The sequence below is a fragment of the Rosa chinensis genome, chromosome 1 (assembly GCF_002994745.2).
Source record: "Rosa chinensis cultivar Old Blush chromosome 1, RchiOBHm-V2, whole genome shotgun sequence".
NCBI lineage: Eukaryota > Viridiplantae > Streptophyta > Magnoliopsida > Rosales > Rosaceae > Rosa > Rosa chinensis.
In genome coordinates, this window is record NC_037088.1 from 29,652,923 (window position 1) to 29,676,173 (window position 23,251).

Below are 23,251 nucleotides of genomic sequence, written 5' to 3' on the forward strand. Positions count from 1 at the left end.
CCCAGAAATGAGCAACTAAAATCACAACAGATGCCCAGAACTCGGCAACAACCAACAACATAGGAAATATGTAAATAGTTCGCACAAGAAGAAGAGCAATTACTTCCCTGTAACATCGATCTTCTCCAAGAACCAACCAATTCAGATAGCAACCAAACCAAATAATGACAATAGTCAGAAAAAAAAATTCACGCCAAGTATATTACTACATGACAGCACAATCAGCACAATATTGGATCAGTCAAGTAATTAAACCAGTTTCTGTTGCAATGATAACTCAAATTTCATGCAACACAAATCAGGGAAAAACGCAGCATCTTCTCAAGCTGCAGCTACTCAAATTTGGTTCTGTGGTTACAAACAGTGCAAAAAACACCATAAAACCTCCTGTTCTTCTATGCTTGCTGTTATCTTGAAAACTCTATATATATATATATATATATATATATATATATATATATATATATATCTTGTTAAATAGTAACTGACACTTAAACCTACCATTTGGAGGTATTTGAACTAATCTTTTGAAGTGGGCTCAACTCCCAAAGGCTTTATCTTCACAGATATTAGACGCTGCTCATGTCCACTCGGCTTCTATGGAGCTGGAAGGCGGGGGTGATCCAGCTCCCGCAACTGCATTGGATGCCTGACCAGTTGAAGTAACCCAGACGAGCTTCACAATGTGCACAGGACAACTTGCCTTCCATTGCACCTTCTTCCACTGGGTGATAGAGAACAACCACAACAGATTATATTATTTCCTAGGCTAAATCACAAAGAACAGAAACTCAAAAAAAAAAAAAAAATGTTCTGCTTTATTAAGTTTCAAAATAGAAAGAAAAAAGATGAACAAGAAAAGCCGTTAAATTTGTCAACAACAATTGACAATTTGGCTGCAACTAAACAGATTAATCTCAAGCGACAAAAGAACCAAGGAATCACTTTTCAAGAGGCTAGGTAGTTCAGTTAAAACTTAAGAAACAGTACTCGTCAAAAAAATAGACCAGCAAAAAGTCTAGAAATAAGGATTGATAGACCTAATTACCTGCTGTCATCCATTTTAGAGGCTCAACAAATATGGATGAACATTCAGAGTTGTTATAGTTGCTACTTTTCTGCTTGCGCCATTCAAAAGATGTCTCACCCTGACCTGGAATGTGGTCCACAACATTATCCTGTACTGCAACAAGTCTTCGGCATTTTTTGCAGCGAAATGCAGATGTCCCATTTTTTCCTCCGATTGGAGATGATTCCACTTGAGAGGTAACTTCACTGGGCAAACCAGGATCAGCACCAAATTTAGAGCTGTCTATTTTATCTCCGCGATAATAAGATTCACCTGAAAGGGGCAAAAATTCTTCAATCGAAAGGGAAATTCACACTAGCCACTGATATTCGAGAGTTCCATCAAAATGGTTGAAGAGTAAGTAAGCAGAACTAAATATGTCTTGTGAGCAAAACAAAATCGGACATGGTAAACATAAAGGAACAGTCGCATGCAATTACCATTCTTTCCAAAATTGTTACTGCTGTTATGGGAGGTATTTCTTTTGGCTTTTCACCACCACACCCCACTATTCAATTACCAAGGTAGAGGAGCAGCCAAATATAATAAAGATAATATTCAAGTTACAGTAGATCACAGTTAGGATATGTAGATATTTCTCAAGTTAGTTTCCTTAAAGACTCAGATTCTTTTTTGGCAAAGGCTGATTCAAATTTATCAGGTCATTGTATGGGTTATGTCACTTTAAGCTAGAGGTTAAGAAAGTAACTGGTAGAGAAACTTGTTTATGGTACTTTTATACCATAACCTTTGACTGTTTTCACTTCCTTTTGGAACCTTAAAGTATCCCCAACTAGCCTCCAAAAAACACAGTTTTGTCATCAGAAATATAGACCGCAGCCTCCAAACATGTTTCTCCCCTCCCCCAAACATTGAGCTGCAGATAAGGTGAAATGTACCGTAAGGCCAGAGCGTCGAAGAATTGTATTAAGATAAAATGGAACAAAGATTATAAGCAATAGCTGCCTCAATTTCTTTAAACTGGTATATACAATACCAACTGGTACCAGAAACTAAAAAGGAAATGAAAGTATCCCACACCTCCAGTATTTATCAGCTGAAAAGTCTCACACCCGCTTCTCTTTAACTTATTTTCTCCAAGCTAGATGGGACAAGGCATATATTTGGATAGATTACACCTCTGATGCTCGAAAAACATCTCGTGGGTCTTGTACAGTATAGTTTCAATTGGTCAAACTACTTGGGTTGAATTTTGAGGGGAAAAAAAGTTACTTGGATTGAAACACTGATTACTGCTAGCCTTACTTCCAAGGACACACAACCCGTTAGGTAGGTCAGTGCTCCTCAATACCTATGTAATAAGGATTTTTAAATAAGAATATCACAATACTCAAGACCATGATACATTTATCAATTAATAGCATATGCATTAGAGCCTACTCTATGTGTCCATGGAACATTTCGCTCGCACAATGTTGGAAAACTAAAATTATGTAGACATGAAGGCATAACATATAGATCAATATCCTTGATTGAGGCAGACCAACCGGAAAATAGGCGAAACAGAAAAAAGGTTGCGTACCCAATATTTTGAGGCGAAAAGACTTATATATGGGGCTGGCATGATCAACCTTGAAGCCCATATCTTCGTACATTTTTAGCTGAAAAATAATAAAAGAGAAGATAAATGGAAAATTCATGATGGGTTATATACAGTGAAATCAGCATGCAGTAGTATTATCCTTGTAAATAATGCCGTATAGAAGAGCCTTGCATCACCTGATTTAGAAAACCATCATTGGGGCAAACAAACTCACAGCTCTGTCGCAGGGATCCTAGTGCATCTACAGGCATGCATGCATAAGTAAGAAAAAGAACCAAAAAATACCAGGTACATGCTGAAGCAACAAAGGATTGCCCAATCTCCTATCCTTTCAGTTGACTTGAATTACTCATATATATTATTCATTTTATTTTACTTGGGACATTATACAAGCTACTCAAAAGCTCTTGTTTTTCTAGACCTTATAAAAGTTATTCCAAAGAAAGAAAGAAAGAAAAGCAAATACTTGAGCAACTGAGCATGTATAGTCCAGTTTCTGCTCTCCGTTTTGTAATCCCAATGGCTTAAAAGCTTTTCTATCTTCAACTGTTTAGAGATAATCTACTCAAGCATGCCAAAAACTACTATTTACCTAAGTCTTCGAAACAGTTATTTTGGATTTCCAAAATATATCATTTATGATGATGATAAAGATATATAGACTGACAGCACTAAGCAATGATCTTGCGATAACTGTTCTGTTCTCATAAGATATGCTGTAATGATAGCTGCACTGCAACAAACACATGCAAACAAGGGTGTAAACCCTTTTAAGCTTAACAAATCAGAAAACTGAAAAAGCTATTTAACCCTTTTATGACATACATGATGACCTTGTGATTAAAGTAAAACGAGCACACATACAAACCAGAAAACGTCCATAGTTCTGCCCCAAAAAAAGTGCAGGCATCAGCCACATTTTTCCTCTTTCCCATAGAATTTGAAAAAAAAGAGCCAATTATATATGCAGAATATATAATATAAGATTCTACTTTATTGTAAGAGCCTCTTATGTAGGTCAATTTGTTTCACTTTTTCGGTCCATCCATCAAACTGTTAACCTGGTTTATCAGGCCATTATCAAGCAACAATTGTATGTTCCTAACGCCGTCATTTTCTACATGGATGGATTTGAGGAAGTCCCTTTCAATTTATGGTGCTGTGCTCGCAAGGATCAATTTTAACCCAGCACTATCATTGCTTTTCAACTGAAACACTGTGCAAATTTCCCCTAATTTCATCTATTTATTACAGTTGTCATACACTAGTATCGTCTAGCTTTAGTCTAGAACTTCTCCAATGAAAAATCTCTACTTCTTTGCTCCCATCCCAATAGCAACATAGCATTGAAAGATAAATGGGAACTGGGGTTGTTCCAATTGAGCTGAAACACGGTATTCCGAAGAAAGGTACCTTCTTTACTTGAGCTAACTACACTGAACTTAACTCATTTCGTAACGAAAATCAAACAAAACTAAAATACGAGAAAAGGAAAGAGAGAATTGAGATATCAATATGTACCTTCTAGACACACCAGCAAAGCAATGCACCAAAACAGACCCCTCTTTTCTACTCTTATCAATAAAATCCAAACACACCTCCAAATAATCCAGCAAATTCTCACTCTCCATATCCCTAACAGGAACCCCCATTCTCACCAGCTTCAAATCCTTCCCCGCATATTCCAACAAGTACAGCAGCTTACCCCCGGAGCCATCATCCTCGGAGGCGGAGGCGCCGCCGCCGGCGTAGACCTTGGTTATCTCCTTGGTGGGGATGGTGAGACCCTTCTTGTATTCGGAGAAGAAGGAAATCGAGGCGGATCCGAGAACGGAGAGAATATGAGTGACGGTGGCGCTGCCGTTCTGGAGTACGTCGACGGCGTCGGTGATGTTGCCGATGAAGAGATTCTCGCGAACAAGGTGCGGCATGATCGCCGGTGAACTGTTTTGACTGAGAGGCTTGCTCGCTCTGGGTGGTGCTGTTCAACTTTCTTAGAGAGGCTTTATTATCTCTCTCGCACACAAAAACCGACCTGTATATTGCTTGAATAAGACTGGTGGCATTCCCTGCATTCGAAAACCGACCTGTATATTGCTTGCCTACAATTACAGAACAAAACAGTAACTGAATTCACAAGTTGACACAAAGCCTTTGCCTTTGTCAACAATCAAAACACTGGTCCATTTTGGACAAATGGGTTCACCAATTTAGACAAAAAGTTTCAAGCTTTGAGTACAATGTACTAGAAAAAAACCACATCAAAAAGCTATTCTAAAAAGAATGCTTCGAACTTCCGAGTTGAATCTACTAAAAAGAAAATCATAAGCATAAAGCCATTGCCTTTTTCAGCAAGTATTGACAACTGAGTTGAGTACTCACAAGTTGAGACCAGTTGGGCCTTTTCGAATTAGCGGTTCATAGCATACCGGGCATGATAACAGGTCCATTTCCAAGCTCTCGCTTTTCTCAGTGGCCATGAAAATTGATCGAGTCTCTTCTGGGTTTCTGGATTGAATGTTGTTTATGTTCTTCCTATTTTCTTTGCATTTTTCAAGCGTGAGAGAGAGAGAGAGAGCAATGCGACTGTGTGATAATTCCAAGTGTTATAATAATAATGGCCGTCTTCAACCAACAACAAACCCATTAAGTGTGACGACGGAGTAGAGTAGCAGACTCCACAACCACCACCCCCACCACAACCAAGACATGTCGGATTTCCATGAAACACCTTGGGAGATTGGACCCTCTAAATCTTCAGAGAGTCTTTCCTTTTACGGCTCACTTTGAAACTCGAGGACGAGCTCTCTGTCTGCACCAAAAAAGCTTCCAATGGAAAATTAAGTAAAAGTGAGCTATGCTCTGTTTCGTACATATCTCACTCACATTTACTACAGCTTCCTTGAAACAGTGTTTGTGCAGAACAAAGTCGAGCACATAGAATTCAAAACTTACGCTCATGCTCTGCCTGGGTTTGGGGCTTTCCATTGGGCATGTTTTGACTTCTAAAAAATGTATAAGCATATCATATTTATCTCAACTATGCTTCAATGGGCATTTAGAGAAACAATAATCAGAGAGAGATAATGCTAGCTTGAAAATAATACAAGTACTAATCTATCTCACTGAGTTCTGACTTTATCACCGCGAGGGATAATGCTAGCTCCACAATACTAATACTATGTCTCATTGAGTTCAGACTCCTGAGTAAGCACAAGCAATCAAACAATTCAAACTCAAACCTACAGATAACTGGCATAATGTACAGAAAACTCTTTGGGTCAAGTCACTGAGTAATGGAAATCTCTAAGCACCCTTGTCTTGGACTCGGAATCCCCCTGTTCCTCCACCTCCAGCCATAAACTGCTTGGTGTACACGCGGTGCCTTCGTTCCCTTGCGTAGATTACCCAAAAGATCAACGATAACATGACTGCTGCAGATACCATTACCAGCCCAATGTAGATCCAGCTGCTATGTTTTCGAAGGCCAGGACAATTCCTATTACTTATGTCGGTGAATGTGTCCCTGACAAATGTGCAGTCTTGCAGATCAACCAAGAATGGACCATAAGTATACAGACCATAACTCACATTTACTGCAGCTTCCATTTGGCCGTAGAAGATGGGAGTCAACCGTCCAGGAGTTATACAGATGCCTGCCGTATTAACCTTACATAACTCTTCCACACCTGCTCAAGACAAAGTTCAAAGTGTTACTCCTTACAATGCTGACATAAATATTACCAAACCTGAAGAAACTGAAGGAAGCATGTAAATACTTCATTAACATTACCTGTGTGGCATTCTGCAGTCCCACCTCACCAGAGGCACACTTGTGATCAGTGAGATCGGTGTTGTATGGGTTGCAAAGAACAGGTAATAGAGGGCCAGACTGATTGAAATATAACGGTCCAAGTTGGGGTGGTGGATTGTTAAGATTTGAGATATTGTTGATGACCTTGTCTACCATGCTCACAAGTTTGTAGGTTGTATCCTTGGTGCGTGATGAAGTCTCTTGAGCAGTAGCATTGTCCACACAAGGGAGTAGATCATCTAAAGCAGTACGGGCAGTGGGGTGCTGGACCCATTCATCCATGGAAACACATGCATCTGCAACCACACTATGCACATACGAAAACAAGTTAGATGATATGAAATTGTAAGTCATGAGTTCCACAAGTTATTTCATCCATTCAAAGTTCAAAGACAATTACTGTTCATCTCTAGTACCAACTATGTGAACAACCCACTTCAGGATCAATTTTCCCCCAAATGTATGCATGTATAGCACAAAATGATCTAGGAAAGAGTTATTAAAGCACATACAGAAGGGCGTAGCTTAAACAAAATGACTTTATTTTGTTATTTTCCTTGGGAAACTAGGGCAGTTTTCCAGGTGGACAGAATATCTAAGAGCAGCCTTTCTATTCAACCAAACACGATCGAAAGACTTGAAATGCTTCTGTTTTCTTTTCTTTCTTTAAAAGAGACGTATTTAATTGAGCTTCAAGCATAAGTGATAAACCCTTGATATGTTTACATAAAAAAATTTTGACGAAATTTTATATCCGTATTTCAGACTGTATCCAAATGAGGGAGTATCTAAGAATCACAAGTCTCTGTTAGAACTTAGAAGATACAGCTTCCTCACATAAATATCTCTTGCATACATCACGACCGTCAAATAAATTGGATACTTCAGTTTGCTTACACGTGCAAGGAAATGAAGCTATCCAACTTCAAACGTTTATCATGTCCATATTCAAACACGATCAATATGCATGAAGATGCATCTAAGCAACCAAACTTTAGGGCACTAATATACTCTGTTGGAGTCTATAACATTAGCCTCTAAAAGAACAGGGATAAGAAAAACAGAAATAAATTATCTCCCAGAATCATTTAAGTTGTATCAAAATTTTTACCTAATAGGTCCGGCGACTACAATCATATGACTATCTAGAATATAGAGAATATAAAACCATAATAAAGTCCATTAGTTAGTTTACATCTGACAGGCTAAAATTAACATCTAAAGGTCACATTGAAGGGTAAGATGAAAATCCAATATAGGTGTAAACTGTAAAGTGGAAATAATGTGATGTAATCATAACAAACAGTACTTATGGAGGAGAAGAAATACACCACACAAAATGAATGCCCGCAACAAGAATCCACCCAATAATCACCAAGCTGCATAAAGTATGTAAGTGTTTGTTTAATAAATGTTTAGGAGCTTTTTATGAGAAAGGAAAAAGAAAAAGAAAAAGAAAAAAAGATAAAAAAGGAAAGGTTTCAAGGGGTTCACTTACAAGTATACACAAGCCTGCATCCCCAGAATGGAGAATACCGCAACAAGTATTGACGGAAAAAATAATTTAATGCTAATAGTCAGATCTTCAAAATCTCTGCCTCTAATCAAAAGAATAGAAAGACTTACAAAATCCAAGAAAGGCCAAACAGAGCATAACAGCAGCAAGGACAAGGAGAGCCAGTCTTCTGTGAAACATAGCAAAAGATAAATTTTATCCAATGCGTTGTGGTCAAAGTTCAAGGCTCAAGAACTTTTAGATTTTACTTACACGCTATCCAATCCATCATCTATACGATTTGAATTCTTTTCAGTTGTATTAGAAAGTTTAGAGGCAGCAGAGTTGAGTTTCGTTATAGTCGTGTCAATGTTACTCTGAACATCTGATGGCAGAAAGACGGAGTCAACTCCAGTCCGCTTAGCTGCACCAAGATAACCTGACAAATTCCGGAGGCTTTCAATAGTTGAATCCGCCTGACTCACGACATAATCGAGTGTCCTTGTTGTACTGCTGTGAAACTTTGCCTGACCAGTGTACAGAACAACGCATCCAACACTAGAATGGCCAGAAAAGTATTGAAGGAAACCATCAGTTCATATGAATTATAGGCTGTACTTCTGTGTGTATGTGTATTGAGAGAGAGAGCGAGAGAAGTGTTACATTGCCGCGACAGTGAAGAAGATAAGGAAGATGAGAGAGAGAGCACAGGCTGTTCTCGAATAACCATAAGGCTGTCTTGGGCAACAGCAGTAACAGAAACAAATAAGTGTCAAGCTTAGCCCAAAGATCACGAACCACAGACCAGCAATGAGAAAGAAGGGAACCGCAGTCCAAGCAACAGACTAAATCACAAATTAAACATCACCATTAAAATACGCACTGAGAAACAAAATCAACGCATATATTTCAAACAATCACAAACATAACAACAGGATTTGAGAAACAAAAGACCCCACACAATATCAGCAAAACCCACAAAATCAATAACAGATAAAAAGTCCATGTTTTTCTATCTGGGCCCTGCTTTATCTTTCTACTCTTCATCCAATTTTGGTCTTAAGCAACATCAGTATAACTTGACCATCCCCAATTACTCATAAATTGAACGAAAACCCGAATGTCAAAAAAGTAAACAAGCAAATGACCCAGAAATGATTGGTTTTAAACATCCACAACATATCTAAGGAAAACAACCAATCAATTACATATGTAAAGTCCCAGTCTTTCTTTCTGGGCCCTGTTTTATCTTTCCACTCAATTATTCATAAATTGAACTAAAACCCAAATGACAAAAACAAAACCAGCAAACAACCCAGAAACGAAAACAAATTGTAGGTTGCAAGAACTCACAGCCCAGTAATGATCATTGCTGATATTCCATCCACCAGTGTACTTATGAAAATCATCAAGAGGGTCCTTCCTGCGAGTCCTCTCCTTCGCCAGAACCAGAGACGAGTTCTGCAGATTCTCATCCGCAAGAGACCTTCTTGTATCCATTGTCATCACATCTCTCTCAACATCACCACCAACACCAAAACCAAATCAACAAAATTCAAAACCAAACCATAAAGCACCAATTTTTTTCATCAGAATTACATTCCGGACAAGAACAGAACCAAAACCCTTCAACAGAGTACCTCTGCCTCGAAATGTGTGAGAAATGTGAGTGTTTCCGGAGGGGAGAGCGATGAAGAGGAAAAGAAGCAGTTTTTTTTAGTTAAAGATTGACATTTTGGGTTCTGGGTTTTGGGTTGAAGAAAGTGAGACTCTAGAAGAAGACCAAAATGTGCAGAAGCTAAAGCGAACAGAGGAGAGCCGCGTAGAGGGTTTTGTTGTTTATAGAAGAAGAAGCGTCTGTTTGTGTTTAAGCGAGTGCTAGAGATACACAGAGAGACAGAGACAGAGAGATGGGGGAGAGATTGAGAGTGGCGTGACTGCCACCTATATTCTGTGTCGGTATTTCAGTGGACTGAAAATAATGCCCCTCTTCGTTTTTCTCCGATTCTTTTTTTCAAATTTTAGATTTTTTTTTTTTTTTAAATCGGAAGTGAGGTAGAAAATCACGTCGGTTACGTTAAAGAGACAGTAATACGCTCACTCAGTCACTGTTGGGACCAAAGTCCTCAAGAGTATCCTAACAAAGCCAAACTAATCTCTCATCGTAAGCGCATTAAATTTCATATTTCAATCCACCATTTACTATTTTTATATTTTATTTGAAGTTAATTTTAGATTTTTTTGAGATATTATATCTTTTGTTTTAGGGAAATGGGAATTGAGAGAAAATCGCTGTGTATTCTCATTAATAATAGGGGTCTCTTTATATAGAAGATTACAATGCATAGAATCTGAATCATACAAGGAATTATAATCATACATTGAATAAGAATCTCTAGATTCTTCTAATCAAACCCTATTACCACTAGGTCAAGTAACCTAGAGTTTGGGCTAGACATAAAATAAGGTTTTACTTGAATACACTCCCCCTTGTGTCGCCCAAATGCGGTGCTTCTCTCGTTGCCTCATTAAAAACCTTGCCGAGTAACAAAAACCCAGTGGGACAAAAATAACCTCGGTCGAAGGGGAAAAAGAGCACAACACACCCTTCACGCTTCAAGATGAACATGTGGATATCTCCCCCTGATGTCTGCGCCTCCTCCTGATGACTACAATCATGGGAGTTCAGATAATTCCGCAAGCCAATTCTTGTCACATGCTTCTCGAACGTGGATTTAGGCAATGACTTGGTAATCAAGTCTGCCACATTGTCCTCATATCGAACCTGGTTTACTTTGATCTTGAGAAGCTTCTGTTGTTGCTGATTGTAGAAAAATTTGGGCAATATGTACTTGGTGTTATCGCCTTTGATGTAGCCTTGCTTCATTTGTTCAATGCAAGCAACATTATCCTCATAAATGCTCGTTGGCTCATCTATGGTAGACTTTAGACCACAATTGCTTCGAACATGTGTAACTATGGATCGAAGCCATATACATTCACGAACTGCTTCGTGGAGAGCAATAATCTCTGCATGATTCGAAGGGGGTAGCGACTAAGGTCTGCTTTGTAGACCTCTAAGATATCGCAGTCTTTGCCATGGTGAATACATAACCAGTTTGGGAGCGACCTTTGTGTGTGTCAGAGAGGTACCCAACATCAGCAAAACCTTCCAAAACACTTATATCGTTTTGGGATGGGGAGAGGGAACACAGTCCACCATGTGTGGCGTCCCAGGCATTGGATGGGTTTGAATCCATCGTCTCTCTATAGGGATAGAACAAGCCCAGATCAATTGTACCACTTAGGTATTGAAAGATATTTTTAACATTAGTCCAATGACGTCGTGTTGCCTCAGAGCTATATCTAGCTAGCAAGTTCACAGCGAATGAGATGTCCAGTCTTGTACATTGTGCTAAGTACAATAATGCTCTTATTGCACTTAGATAAGGCACTTCTGCCTTTAGCACTTCTTCATCGTCATCTTTTGGACGAAATGGATCCTTCTTTAGATCAAGACTACGGACGACCATTGGGGTGCTTGAAGGCTTAATCTTGTCAGTGTCGAAAAGCCTAAGCATTTTTTGGGTTTAAGCTGATTGATGAATCAGGATACCATCTTTGCGGTGCTCAAGTTCCAAACCGAGGCGAAACCGTGTTTTCCCAAGATCTTTCATCTCAAACTCGGATTTTAACTGTTCAGCAGTTTCCCTTAACTCTTTAAGGGTGCCAATTATATTCATGTCGTCGACATAAACAGCTACTATTGCAAATCCGGAACTTGTCCTTTTTATGGACACACATGGGCATAGTTCATTATTGACATATCCCTTACAAATCAAGTAGTCATTTAGACGGTTATACCACATCCGTCCGGATTGTTTCAATCCATATAGTGAGCGTTTAATCTTATAGCAAACACGCTCCGTGGTTTAGAGCCACTTGATTTGGGTAACTGAAGTCCATCTGGAACCTTCATGTATATCTCTGTATCTAGATCCCCATATAGATACGCAGTAACCACATCCATAAGCTGTATGTTCAGTTTTTCAGAAACTACCAAACTGACAAGGTAGCAGAACGTTATGACGTCCATTACGGGAGAATAGGTCTCTTCGTAGTCGATTCTAGGGCGTTGTGAGAAGCCTTGCGCCACAAGGCGAGTTTTGTACCTTACAATCTCGTTTCTTTCTAATGAATACACATTTATGACCAATTGGTTTGGTGTTGGGCGGTATTGGTATAACTTTTCCAAATACCTTTCTTTTCGCTAGAGAATCAAGTTCTGCCTAGATCGCATCTTTCCATTTTGGCCAATCGGCTCTACGTTGGCATTCATCAACGGAGCGTGGTTTGATGTCATCGATCTCAATAATCTCACGCGCTACGGAGTACGCGAATACATCATCAACGATGATGGAGCTTCTTTCCCACGTCCCATGTACACTAGTGTAATTTACAGAGATCTCTACGTTCTCAAGTATAGGTTCTGATATTGAGGCGTCCCCCAATGATGTCTCTTGGACATAACCATAATCCGGAACATTCTCATGCGACGGATGTTGAGCATCAATGATCAAAGGATTTGTTTGTGCCTCATTCGCTCTCTTTCTAGGGCGAGTATCCTTCGAACCAATTGGTCTACCGCACTTCCTTGCGGGACCTGCGGCCATAAACGCCACATTATTGCCATTTTGGGCAATGGCATCATCTCCTGGTGTCACAGGAGTGGCGTTATGTCCAGTATTCAGGACATCGATCCTTACAGGCACGTTTACAGTAGGTATGTGTGATCTCGTCACTTTGGCAACAGCAGAAAACGCATCAGGTAAAGTATCTGCTACGTTCTAAAGCTCGATTATTCATCGCACTTCAAGTTTGGACTGTGCGGTACGGGGATTGAGATGAGACATAGTGGGGACAGACCACGATAATTCATGTTCCTATTGAACATCTGTGTTCTTATCTCCCCCTAACGATGGGAAGACAGTCTCATCAAAGTGACAATCAGCAAATCTAGCGGTAAAGAGATCGCCTGTCAAGGGTTCAAGATAGTGGACGATAATTGGAAATTCATAGCCAACATAGATGTCCATTCGTCGTTGTAGACCCATCTTAGTACGCTGTGGCAGCGTAATAGGCACATAAATGACACACCCAAAAATACGTAAGTGCGAGACATCAGGCTCGTACCCAGTCACTAGCTGTAACGCAGAGTAAGTTTGGGTTGCAGTGGGTCGTAGACTAATTAGTGTCGCTGCATGCAATATTGCATATCCCCAAGCAAAAACAAGGAGACTGGTGTGCATAACCAATGTCTGTGCTATCATCTGTAGTCGTTTGATAGCGGCTTCTGCGAGACCATTTTGCGTATGAACATGGGGAACTGGATGCTCTACATCAATCCTTAGTGACGTGCAATAGTCATCAAAAGTTTTCTATGTAAACTCCCCAGCATTATCAAGTCGAATTGACTTAATAGGATGGTCAGGGTAGTGAGCCCGTAGACGAATAATCTGAGCGAGGAGTTTAGCATAAGTAGCATTTCTAGTGGACAACAGTGCAACATGTGACCAGCGTGTCAACGCATCAACCAATACCATAAAGTATTTAAAAGGTCCACATGATGGTTGAATTGGTCCACAGATATCCCCTTTGATTCTCTATAAGAACGGAATGAGTATTTTGGGATCTTTTGCATAGGACGGTCTCGGTCCTAATTTCCCAAAGGAACAGGCTTTGCAAAATGAGCGAGGGGCCTTAGAAGCAACCAATGAGGATTTTGGTTGGGCTTGAGCGCCTGTAGCGCTATTAGAAGCAAAATGTGTGACTACATAACCCATCATGGCGTTGGAACCATGGTAAGTGGCATCCATGGCGTCATGGCCATGGGTGGCGCCATTTATGGTGTCGTCACAAGGGATGTGGGCGGCCCTATGAATGCTCAAGAGCGCAGCAGCGCCAGAGGTAGCGGTTGTTGCGATCTTGCTAAGTGCGGGAATCAATTTTCGATTCTTGCTTCTTCTCACTCTGAAGAATGGATGTCCGTGTGAAGTCTTTAGTATACGGAGCATCATATCACGACCAAGGTGTCCTAGTCAGTCATGTCAAAACCAGTATGTGTCTAAATCCAAGAGATCTTCTCTTATGACATTATTGGATTCAATTGGTCGAATTGTAGTGACATAAAGTCCACTATATTGACACATAAGCTTCTCTAAGATGCGCTTCTATCCGCAATCATTAGAGGTAATGCAAAAGAACCCTTTTCCGTTCTCAGTATGCGTTTCTGCATGGAATCCGTTGGCTCTTATATCTTTAAAGCTCAATAATGTTCAATTTGCCTTAGGAGCGTAGAATGCTTCTGCAACTTTAATCAAGGTGCCATTTGGCAATAGGAATTGGGCCATTCCATGTCCTTGAACTAAACCTGATGGCCCAACCATCGTAGTCACAGAGGAATATGTAGGCAACATCTCTAAGAATAATTGCCTATGGCGTAGAATGGTGTGCGTAGTCGCATTATCCGCAAGACATTGTAATTCTCCAGAATCCATTCCTAAAAGAAAAGCTCGTAATTAAAAAGGAGTCATAAAGAAAAAAACTCAACTTTTATTAATAAGCCTAACGGAATTACATCATTGTTTCTTAACCAAAGGAAATCTAATCCAATAAACTAGCTAAAACAAAATAATGGCAGTCGTCTAATTTCTTTCGGTAATTCCAATGTAAATGTGACCAGGTGAGTAGAGAGATGTCGGTGGAGCGATGCTCACTTAAATACCACTAATCTCAAAACCTTCCTAGATATCACACTTACATTGAGTACGCCTACTTTGAAGAAAGACTAATACCATTGGCATCTACTACAAAAATAATATAGCAATTGCCTCCATCTCTTGGAAAATAAAATGACTTAATCAAAATCGCCAGTTTCTTGGCCCTTGAAGTCGTCCACCCTAAGAGCAACGTCATCCTCTTGATCTTATTGCTCCATGTAGTGCGCCTCCCTTGCTTCATGATACACCTTGTATGCGTCTGCAACATTATGGGATACCCTACATGCTTTGGCCCAATGTCCAGTTGATCCACATCGAAGACATGCAAACATCACTATGGTTAGGCTCCCTTGACAGAGGTGCCTTTGGGGCGCGATTTGGACGACCATTGCTCTTGGTGGCCGGAGGCTCCGCCTCTCTCTCTCTTCACACGTTAACCTCCATGGTTCCGTGCACACCTCTCTTGGCGGTTTCCTTCCTCTTTAAGGCGAGAGTATAGACCAGAACGTCCAGAATTGTCTCTACTCTTAGGGCTGCGTCCTCCCTTGGGGGCGCGACTATAGTTAGACTCTGGAATAGACTTGGTTCCCATGGGTCTAGCATTATAGTTCTTCACAAGAATATTATCGTGCTTCTCAGCTACGTTCATAGCGCCAATGAGCTCATGAAAACTTGTGATACGTCCTGCATTCACATCAATCCGATAATTCTTTGAAATCATCAGGGCAGAGGCCGGGAAGGTAGAGAGAGTTTTCTCGATCAACATCGTATCAGTTATAGTTTTGCCACAAAACTCCATCAACGTTTTGATACGAAGAGCTTCCGAGTTATAATCAAGCACAGACTTGAAATCACAGAAGCGGAGGCTATGCCATCTCACTTCTAAATCAGGAAGCAGGGAGTCACGAACGTTGCCAAATCGCTGCTCAAGTTCCACCCATATTTTTCTGGGGTCTTCCTCATTGAGCACTTTGGAGCGCGTCATTCATGTGCCTTGTCATGAGAATTATGGCTTTAGCTTGATTTGCTTCAAAAGTAGTAGCTTGCTCAACAGTGAGCACGTTTTGACTAAGCTCTTGGACTTAAGATGTTGGCGTACATCTCGGACTCACCTATGGTATCCTGCGCCAGTTGTCTCCAGTGGAACAAAGTTCAACTCTTTCAGGTTACTCATCCTGAAAAATAACACAAGATTAGGGTTAGTTTCGGAGCGAAGAAAGGCTACCACGAAAAATTATAAAATTTCTGAGCTTAGTCGCTTCCAAGAAATTAGAGATTTCTGAGCGTTGTCGCTTCCAAGAAAATCCGATTCCAAGAGGGGTTTTGGATTAGATCGAAACAATGATGTATGTGGTCGATCATTATCTTCTCAACAAACTCTAAGTTTGGAGGACTCTACAAGTTCCAAGCTTGGAGTAAGCACGAACCCCCACAGTTCAGCTTTTGGTCTCACCTATGAAGAAGAAAGGGGGGTAGAAGAAGGAAGGTTGCAAGTCCCTAAGAAAAGAAGAAAAGAATGAAAAACTTCAAAAACAGAAACTTTTAGAAAAGTTTACCTTGAAAAGTTGCAAGAAATCTTGACCGGAAAAGTAGTTGAAGATGGCCGGAAAAGTCGCTGGAGGTCACCGGAAAAGTGGCAGGAAGTAGGTGGCCGGAGCTAGGCTGGGTTGTGCAGGGCTGTTGCGGAGGCTGTGCAGGGCTCATGCAGGGGTTGTCGGCAGATGTCGGTAGCAGATGCGGAGGGGTTCGGTAGGTCTCGGCAGCAGGCGCGCATGGGCTCGGCATGTGTCTCGGCAGGGGCAGGCATAGGGGTGCGTAGGACTCGATAGCTTCTTGATAGATGCGCAGGGGCAGGCACAAGGCAAGGGCCGGTTCAGATTTTCCGACGGCCGGTTCAGGTCGATTCAAGCCGGTTCCTCCACCGGTTCTGGGCTCCTTAGGATTAGGGCTTCGATATGTGAGACGGTGATGCTGGAATTTTAGGGCTACGAAATTAGGGTTTTCAGGGTTAGGGCTTCGTGCTGATAACGTGTTTTAGGGAAACGAGAATTGAGAGAAAATCGTTGTGTATTCTTATTGATAATAGGGGCCTCTTTATATAGAGGATTACAATGCAAAGAATCTGAATCATACAAGGAAAGATAATCATACATTGAATAGGAATCTCTAGATTCTTCTAATCAAACCCTATTACCACTAGGTCAATAGTAACCTAGAGTTTGGGCTAGGCACAAAATAAGGTTTTACTTGAACATCTTCCAGCTTTTCTTTTAAGTCACATAATTGAGCTGTCTATTTCTGTGCAAAAATTTCTATTTGAATCATTTGACTGTTACGATGTTACACTTTTACATTCGAGAACTGCACGTATGTATTTTGATTCTGTCCGTGGAATAACTTTTATGATAAATCTATTACCTCAAGAAATGAGACTAGCCGAATCAACCAAATTGGCATTAACATTGGGTGAAGGTAAATATTGTTCATAGTTGGATCTTAAACCCTTTTTGAATGTATTTTATTGAAAAAAATATATATGTATAATAAAAATAAAAAGGAACAAATTGAAATTTCAAACGTAATTTTGAGAAAACACGAATCTTGGATTATAGTATCTATTTTCCATCGAGACTATTTTCCTACTAAACATCTGCATAGGGTAAAAATGGATACAATGCCATTTGGCCTTTGAAAATATCTTGCTGCATTAGCATCAATGTACATTTATAGATAGTTGTTGGGAAATACATGATTATTTGTGGTATGAGAATTTACATTAATTGAGTAGTAGTGCTAATTAAGATAGGGCGGTCAACATTAGTTGAAATCATGATTTTTTTGATGCTATATCTAGACTACTATCTTAATGAAGAAGAAATTTGAAATGCGTGACAATCCTCTTGACCTTCTACTTGATTACGAGTATTAATGATTTGTAGATTAAAGTAGCAAGGTTTTCGATTTATATGGTAAAACAAGAAAGGTAGAATGAAAGAAAATGTATTGTGGTCACGAAATGATGAAGATTTATACTTATTGTGTTGTAGGGTTTCTTCTTGATTCGACCATTCATATTACAAACTAGAAGATGTTGAAATTGCTACATTTGGGAGTCAGGACCATATATAGTCCATTTCGTCTATATTTATGTATGGCTTGCACTACACCAAAAAATGAAACAGACAACGGGTAAAATTCGTTGTCTAATTTGGACGCCCACCGTTGTGTATCGGAGCGTTGTGTGTTTAAAATTTGCACAACGGTGCAACACCGTTGTATAATATGCAATCAGTCGACAGATTTTCGTTATCACCGTTGTGTCTTCTCTCGGCAGATGGTAGGCAGAGCTGCTGCACAGCATGGCAGATGCATCATTCATACAACAGAACTTGTTTTCAAACTGTTGTTGGAAAGCCTAGTTAGACAACGTGTTCTTTAATGTCATCGTCGTCTGATATACCATCACACTTCAGTTGTATTGTATGTTTGTTGTGTGAATTGGTTTTGGACAACATTAGTTCATTTTTATCGTTGTGTGATTGTAAATGAGAAGACATTTTTTCTTTAAAACCATTGTGTGATATGTAAAGAATGCATTGAGTGAATGGGCAGTTTTGTGTATTCAGACAACGTTGGATTGCCACACTATAAAACTGTTGTACAATCAATTTCATTTGCTATATTTTGAGCATAGCTCCATTTTACCTAATGAACAGTGATAAATTGGAAACAAAACACACTGCAAATCATCAAATGGATCCACCAAGATGCATTCATATTAGTCATTGTTCCACAAAATCATGAAACCTAATAAGCCAAAGTGGCATATGTTCACTAAACAACCCAAAAGTAAAATGATCGACCTAGTACTTTGATAATGAATTGGTACATAATACTTGAGAGAAATCAGGACTTTTAGCTTCACATTGGGTGAAATGGTTGGAAGAAGTGGTGGGATGTGGGATCAAATCTAGCTCTCCACCTGCCTTCCCAGCACCAACTATGCACCATCCTTTATTTGAACAATATGATCTGCAAATGAACCTAGCAAAAACATGTGCCAATGAGTTGAGAACTAGTTTATCACCGCCATGCTTACTGCCCCAGATCAAAACAACTGTCCCTTCTTATGAAGGTTAAGCAACATCTTCTCCTCGAGTTCATTCTGCCTGTAATTGATTGCTATAGAGTAATAATGCTGGTTTAACCCATGGATCAAAGCTTGAAGAGAAAATTGCATTAAAGATCAGAAAGTTGCTATTGCAAATAATGGGGTTCAAACTGACTCATTGGGAACTTACTTGAATAGATGGTTTATTAAGATGGCCCAGATTGGATGTGGTCTGCCGAGGTTCTTGACCGAGCATCATAATCTGTGGGTTGATAAGGCGGAAGGCTTCAATGACCACCTTCCTCTTCACACTCTGAATTGGATCCACTACCACAGCAACAGCATGTTGATTCAAAGCTCTAGAAAAGATTAAACGACGTTTCAAAAAAAAAAAAAAAGATTAAACATACAAGTGTGGTGGGAAATAGACCTGCTTGAGTTCCAGAAAAGTCAATCCAATAATAAAAAAAAATCCCAGCACAATATACACCCAGACGAACTACCATTGTATTTCACAAGCAATAATCGCCACTCACCTAAAATAAAAACTGAAAAAAAAAAATTAAGAACCCAGAAATGAAAACTATTTCTTTAGAAAACCAAAAAAAAAAAAAAAATCATTACCATGCCTCCCAACTTATAGACAAAACTAAAGTAAGGGACTGGATGTGTGAGGTGTTAGTACGAATGGCTAAATTCTTTCTTGCCACAAACTCACATGCATGTATGAAGTTATGAAAACATATATAAAGTGAACTCTGAGCAGAACACAATGCTAGAAAAAACATATTAAGGTAACCCAGAAATACAGACCCCTATACTTTTTGAAATTGTTAAAATATTTTCTACAAGTAATCAAATTTAATTAGAGCTTGACTTGTTCAAATAGCAGAGCTCCCTTGTTCAAAGGTGGGAAATAGATATGCTTGAGTTCCAGAAAAGTCAATCCAATAATATAAAAAAATCCCAGTACAATATACACCCAGATAAAATGATGAACTACCATTGTATTTCACAAGCAATAATCGCCACTCACCTAAAATAAAAACTGAAAAAAATTAAGACAGTTTCAAAGTCGATTAATCTGAGAAACTAGAAATGAAATCAAAGTCAATTAATTAGTGAGACAAATGTGGCAAGACAGTTTCACCCAGTGTACATGCCTTCTCAAATCTCCGTAAGCACATGCCTTCAAAGAGATCAAATGTGGAGGAGAAAAAAAAATTTGTAAACGACAACAGAATCCCAATAGAAGTTAAAGACATGAGTATGTTTGAACAGACAAAAATTCAAACGTGCAGTTCATCTTTCCTTGAAGCTCAAAGAGGGCATGAACAGGACAATAGGAAAGACTTGATCCCATATATTATCTCATAAGCAACATAACTTTAAGCGTTTTGGCATTTGTGTGACTGTGCATGGAAAGAAAACAAAAAAGTACAATTCAAAGAAAACAAAAAAGTATAATTCATATCGAGAGATAGCCAGACTTGATACATAATCATTACATATAAACAGAGATAATAAAAATAGGAGGTTGAACTATTGGTTATTTGGTCAGAGGACAGCTCATTCGTGTGTGGAGAAAAAAAAAGAGAGGGAGATTTCCTAGATAATTGTCAAGCATTACTACCGGTGTTAAAGGCATCCTGTTTAATGTTGGTCCTTCTTTGCAATAGAGAACCAGTTCACATATTAGTGTGGGGAAAAAATTAATCCAACCACTCAGATGCCAAAGTGAGAAGGACATGAAAAATTAGCTACCAATGTAAACTCACCTATAATGCATCTACACATGACAAGGTTTGGAACAACTTTATCCTTTTCAGCTTGAGAAAGGAGCAGCAGGCCAGCTTCTAGATCATCCTTCCTACAATCAGGGTGCACGGGAAAGAGGTTGAGTTTTCACTTTGACAAGAAACAGAGAGATATAAACCAAATATAAGTGCAAGATCAACTCTAGTCTAAACGACTTACTTTTCACTTGCCACTACAAGTATGGAGTATGTTATACTGTTTGGACGCAGTCCTATACTCTTCATTTCCGACAGAACTTCCATAGCCTTCTGTAGTTGATCCCCATCACCTGACATGGTAATTATGTGATATCTCAATTAAGTTTTGCTAACATATAGACCCATATATTTTATATATATGGCATGGAAAAGGTGACCACTTCAGATTTCAAAAGCAGAATTGCATTGTCATCACACCATTTGTTAGGGCAGTAACATTTGGACACTTACATAGGGCAGTAATCAAAGCATTGACAGTTGAAACAGTCTGCTCAATTTTAGCTGACTTAAGATCCTCATAGAGCTCCAGTGCTTTCTGCCAATTTTTGGCCTGAAGCATGAAATATGCAACTTATTAATTATTATGAAATTTCTAGCAGCATAAGAGAGGTCGCATCAAAAGGAAATAAGTTGAGAAGTTAATCAGAGTTACTCTCTCAATTGGAGAGCAAAAAAAGCTTCTGAATTACTTCTCCATCACAGGACTACACAATTAATTTGCTTGTATGGTTGAACCAGAATTTGTAAGAAAATTTAGTATTCCAAGCCACACACACACACACACACACACATTTATATAGGAACATTACTTTTGTTACAAAAAATGAAAAACCTATAACACTCACCTGCTCAAGTTTGTGTTAATATAGGATGTTATAAGATATTTCTGATGGGCTATTCATTCTCAGTTTGCATGTAGGACTACAACTAATCACAGTTATTTCTTTTTCTTTCTTCTTTCCAAAAACAAAAGAATGTTTACCACAGAAGTGTCTATCTGAGACATACATTGCTACATGCGCCCGTCAATGAGCTATATGATACAGTTCCAACTTGTATTCCTCGATTTCTGGCTTCCTGTATGCTTTCAAAGGCTGCTCTAGCTTTCCAGCATGCCCAGCAACATCTATTATTAATGCACTAAGGAACATCTGCATTTAAGGCAAAAAGCATATGTAAGTAATCTTAAGATTGTATCAGAAGAGTGATCTTAATGATGATTGATCACTGAATGCACCGCTGACATGAATACAAGATTGTTTCCTTCATCCTCAACATACGAGGAACAACATATTAATAAATAAGTAAATAACCCACTGTATTTTCCACTTCTTCTATAAATCCTTCTAACTCCCCAGTCCCCAACTTATCTAAACCAGCTAACATTATTCAAGACTATCTTGTCAGGAGTCACGGCTAGCTAGTGTTGGTAAAACCTGAGCACAAAGCAAGCATTGTGGTATAAACAGCTATAATTGCATACCAGAATCAAACCAAACAGATCGATCAAGATACTAAACCAGAACATGAGTTAGAAATAACGAAAAGCAAGAAAGCAAAAAGAAGAAGTGAGCAACGCACCTAAGTAGATCTCTCCAAAGGATCCACTACTGTTCTTCCGGCCGACTCGGAATCGTCCCCCTACGCGAGGCTCCATAGCCCAAAAAAGCTGCTTCTCTTCGCTGCTCGGAGAACAAGAATTGAAATCTGAGAAACTAGAAATGAAATCAAAGTCGATTAATTAGTAGTACCTTCGGCTTTGGCGATAGAAATAGTGGAGAGTCTGAATCTATCTCTGAAAGGTCACTCACTGAATTGGAGTGAACGAAGTCGAAGGCTAGGCCAGATAGGTGGGCTGTCGCGACACCAGGTCAGAGACAAGCTTCAAAGTGCGGTGGAGTATGAGGGGTCGCGAATGAGTTGGAGAGAGCGAGTTAGCTAGGGTTTCAATGATTGAAGAAACCCGAGAAACCACCCCCCTCCCTCCTCCTTCAAATCCCCAAATTGAAAACCCTAATTGAGTATATCGAACCCCAATAAAGTGTTTTCAGAAGATGGGTTCGATTCTTTAAGAGAAGAAGAAAGATCAATGGTTTTTGATGGTGTTGAGAAGAGAGCTGCTCGAAGAAAGCGAGTTGAGGAATCGGCTGATTTGACAAAGTGTTGAAGTTTTGTAGCTAAAAACTCTCTAAGGCCAAAGTGGGAGTGAGAGATGGAAGGCTTGGCCGCTCGGGATTTTGCTCGAAGTGAAGAAAGGCTCTCTGGATTTTGCTCTCAGGGCAACTCCAACCATAGGCACCATTTGGGGGTGCTATTCTCATTTTAGCACCCCCTTGTTGCACTATTCATATAGGACTCAATTCTCATCTCCAACCATTAAACCTATATGGGGGTGTTATTTTCACTATTCTTGACTAAAATATAATATAAGTATAATTTTGATGAATATTATATTAAAAATATGTTAATTTAATTTGATGAATATCATAATATTTAAAAATTATTCTTATTATTTAATGAATTTAAAAAAAGATTTTTAATTTTTTTTTTGTCGGCATATACGACAAAAGTGTCGGCACATACGAGTAAGAATCTAACTATTTAGATCATAATTTTTAAAAAT

The 23,251-nt window shown here is 39.3% G+C and overlaps 2 protein-coding genes and 1 pseudogene across 2 annotated transcripts; all 3 read right to left on the reverse strand.

Moving 5' to 3' along the window:
• Positions 1-121: 121 nt before the first annotated feature.
• On the reverse strand, positions 122-5,496 carry LOC112199024 (dual specificity protein phosphatase 12). Its single transcript, XM_024340094.2, has 8 exons — positions 5,016-5,496; positions 4,155-4,735; positions 3,316-3,366; positions 2,810-2,876; positions 2,613-2,691; positions 1,049-1,342; positions 464-724; positions 122-421 (listed from the first exon to the last, which is right to left on the reverse strand). The coding sequence occupies exons 2-7, from the start codon at positions 4,562-4,564 to the stop codon at positions 570-572; spliced, it is 1,056 nt and encodes a 351-aa protein (XP_024195862.1). The 5' UTR covers positions 4,565-4,735; positions 5,016-5,496; the 3' UTR covers positions 122-421; positions 464-569.
• A 150-nt stretch (positions 5,497-5,646) lies between these two features.
• Positions 5,647-9,882, reverse strand: LOC112199032 (annotated as a pseudogene).
• Positions 9,883-19,950: 10,068 nt separating this feature from the next.
• LOC112164663 (pentatricopeptide repeat-containing protein MRL1, chloroplastic-like) lies at positions 19,951-21,651 on the reverse strand. The gene is made up of 5 exons (XM_024300948.2): positions 21,611-21,651; positions 21,079-21,178; positions 20,810-20,918; positions 20,611-20,702; positions 19,951-20,021 (listed from the first exon to the last, which is right to left on the reverse strand). Exons 1-5 carry the CDS (start codon positions 21,632-21,634, stop codon positions 19,951-19,953), a joined length of 396 nt encoding a protein of 131 aa, XP_024156716.1. The 5' UTR covers positions 21,635-21,651.
• Positions 21,652-23,251: the final 1,600 nt, after the last annotated feature.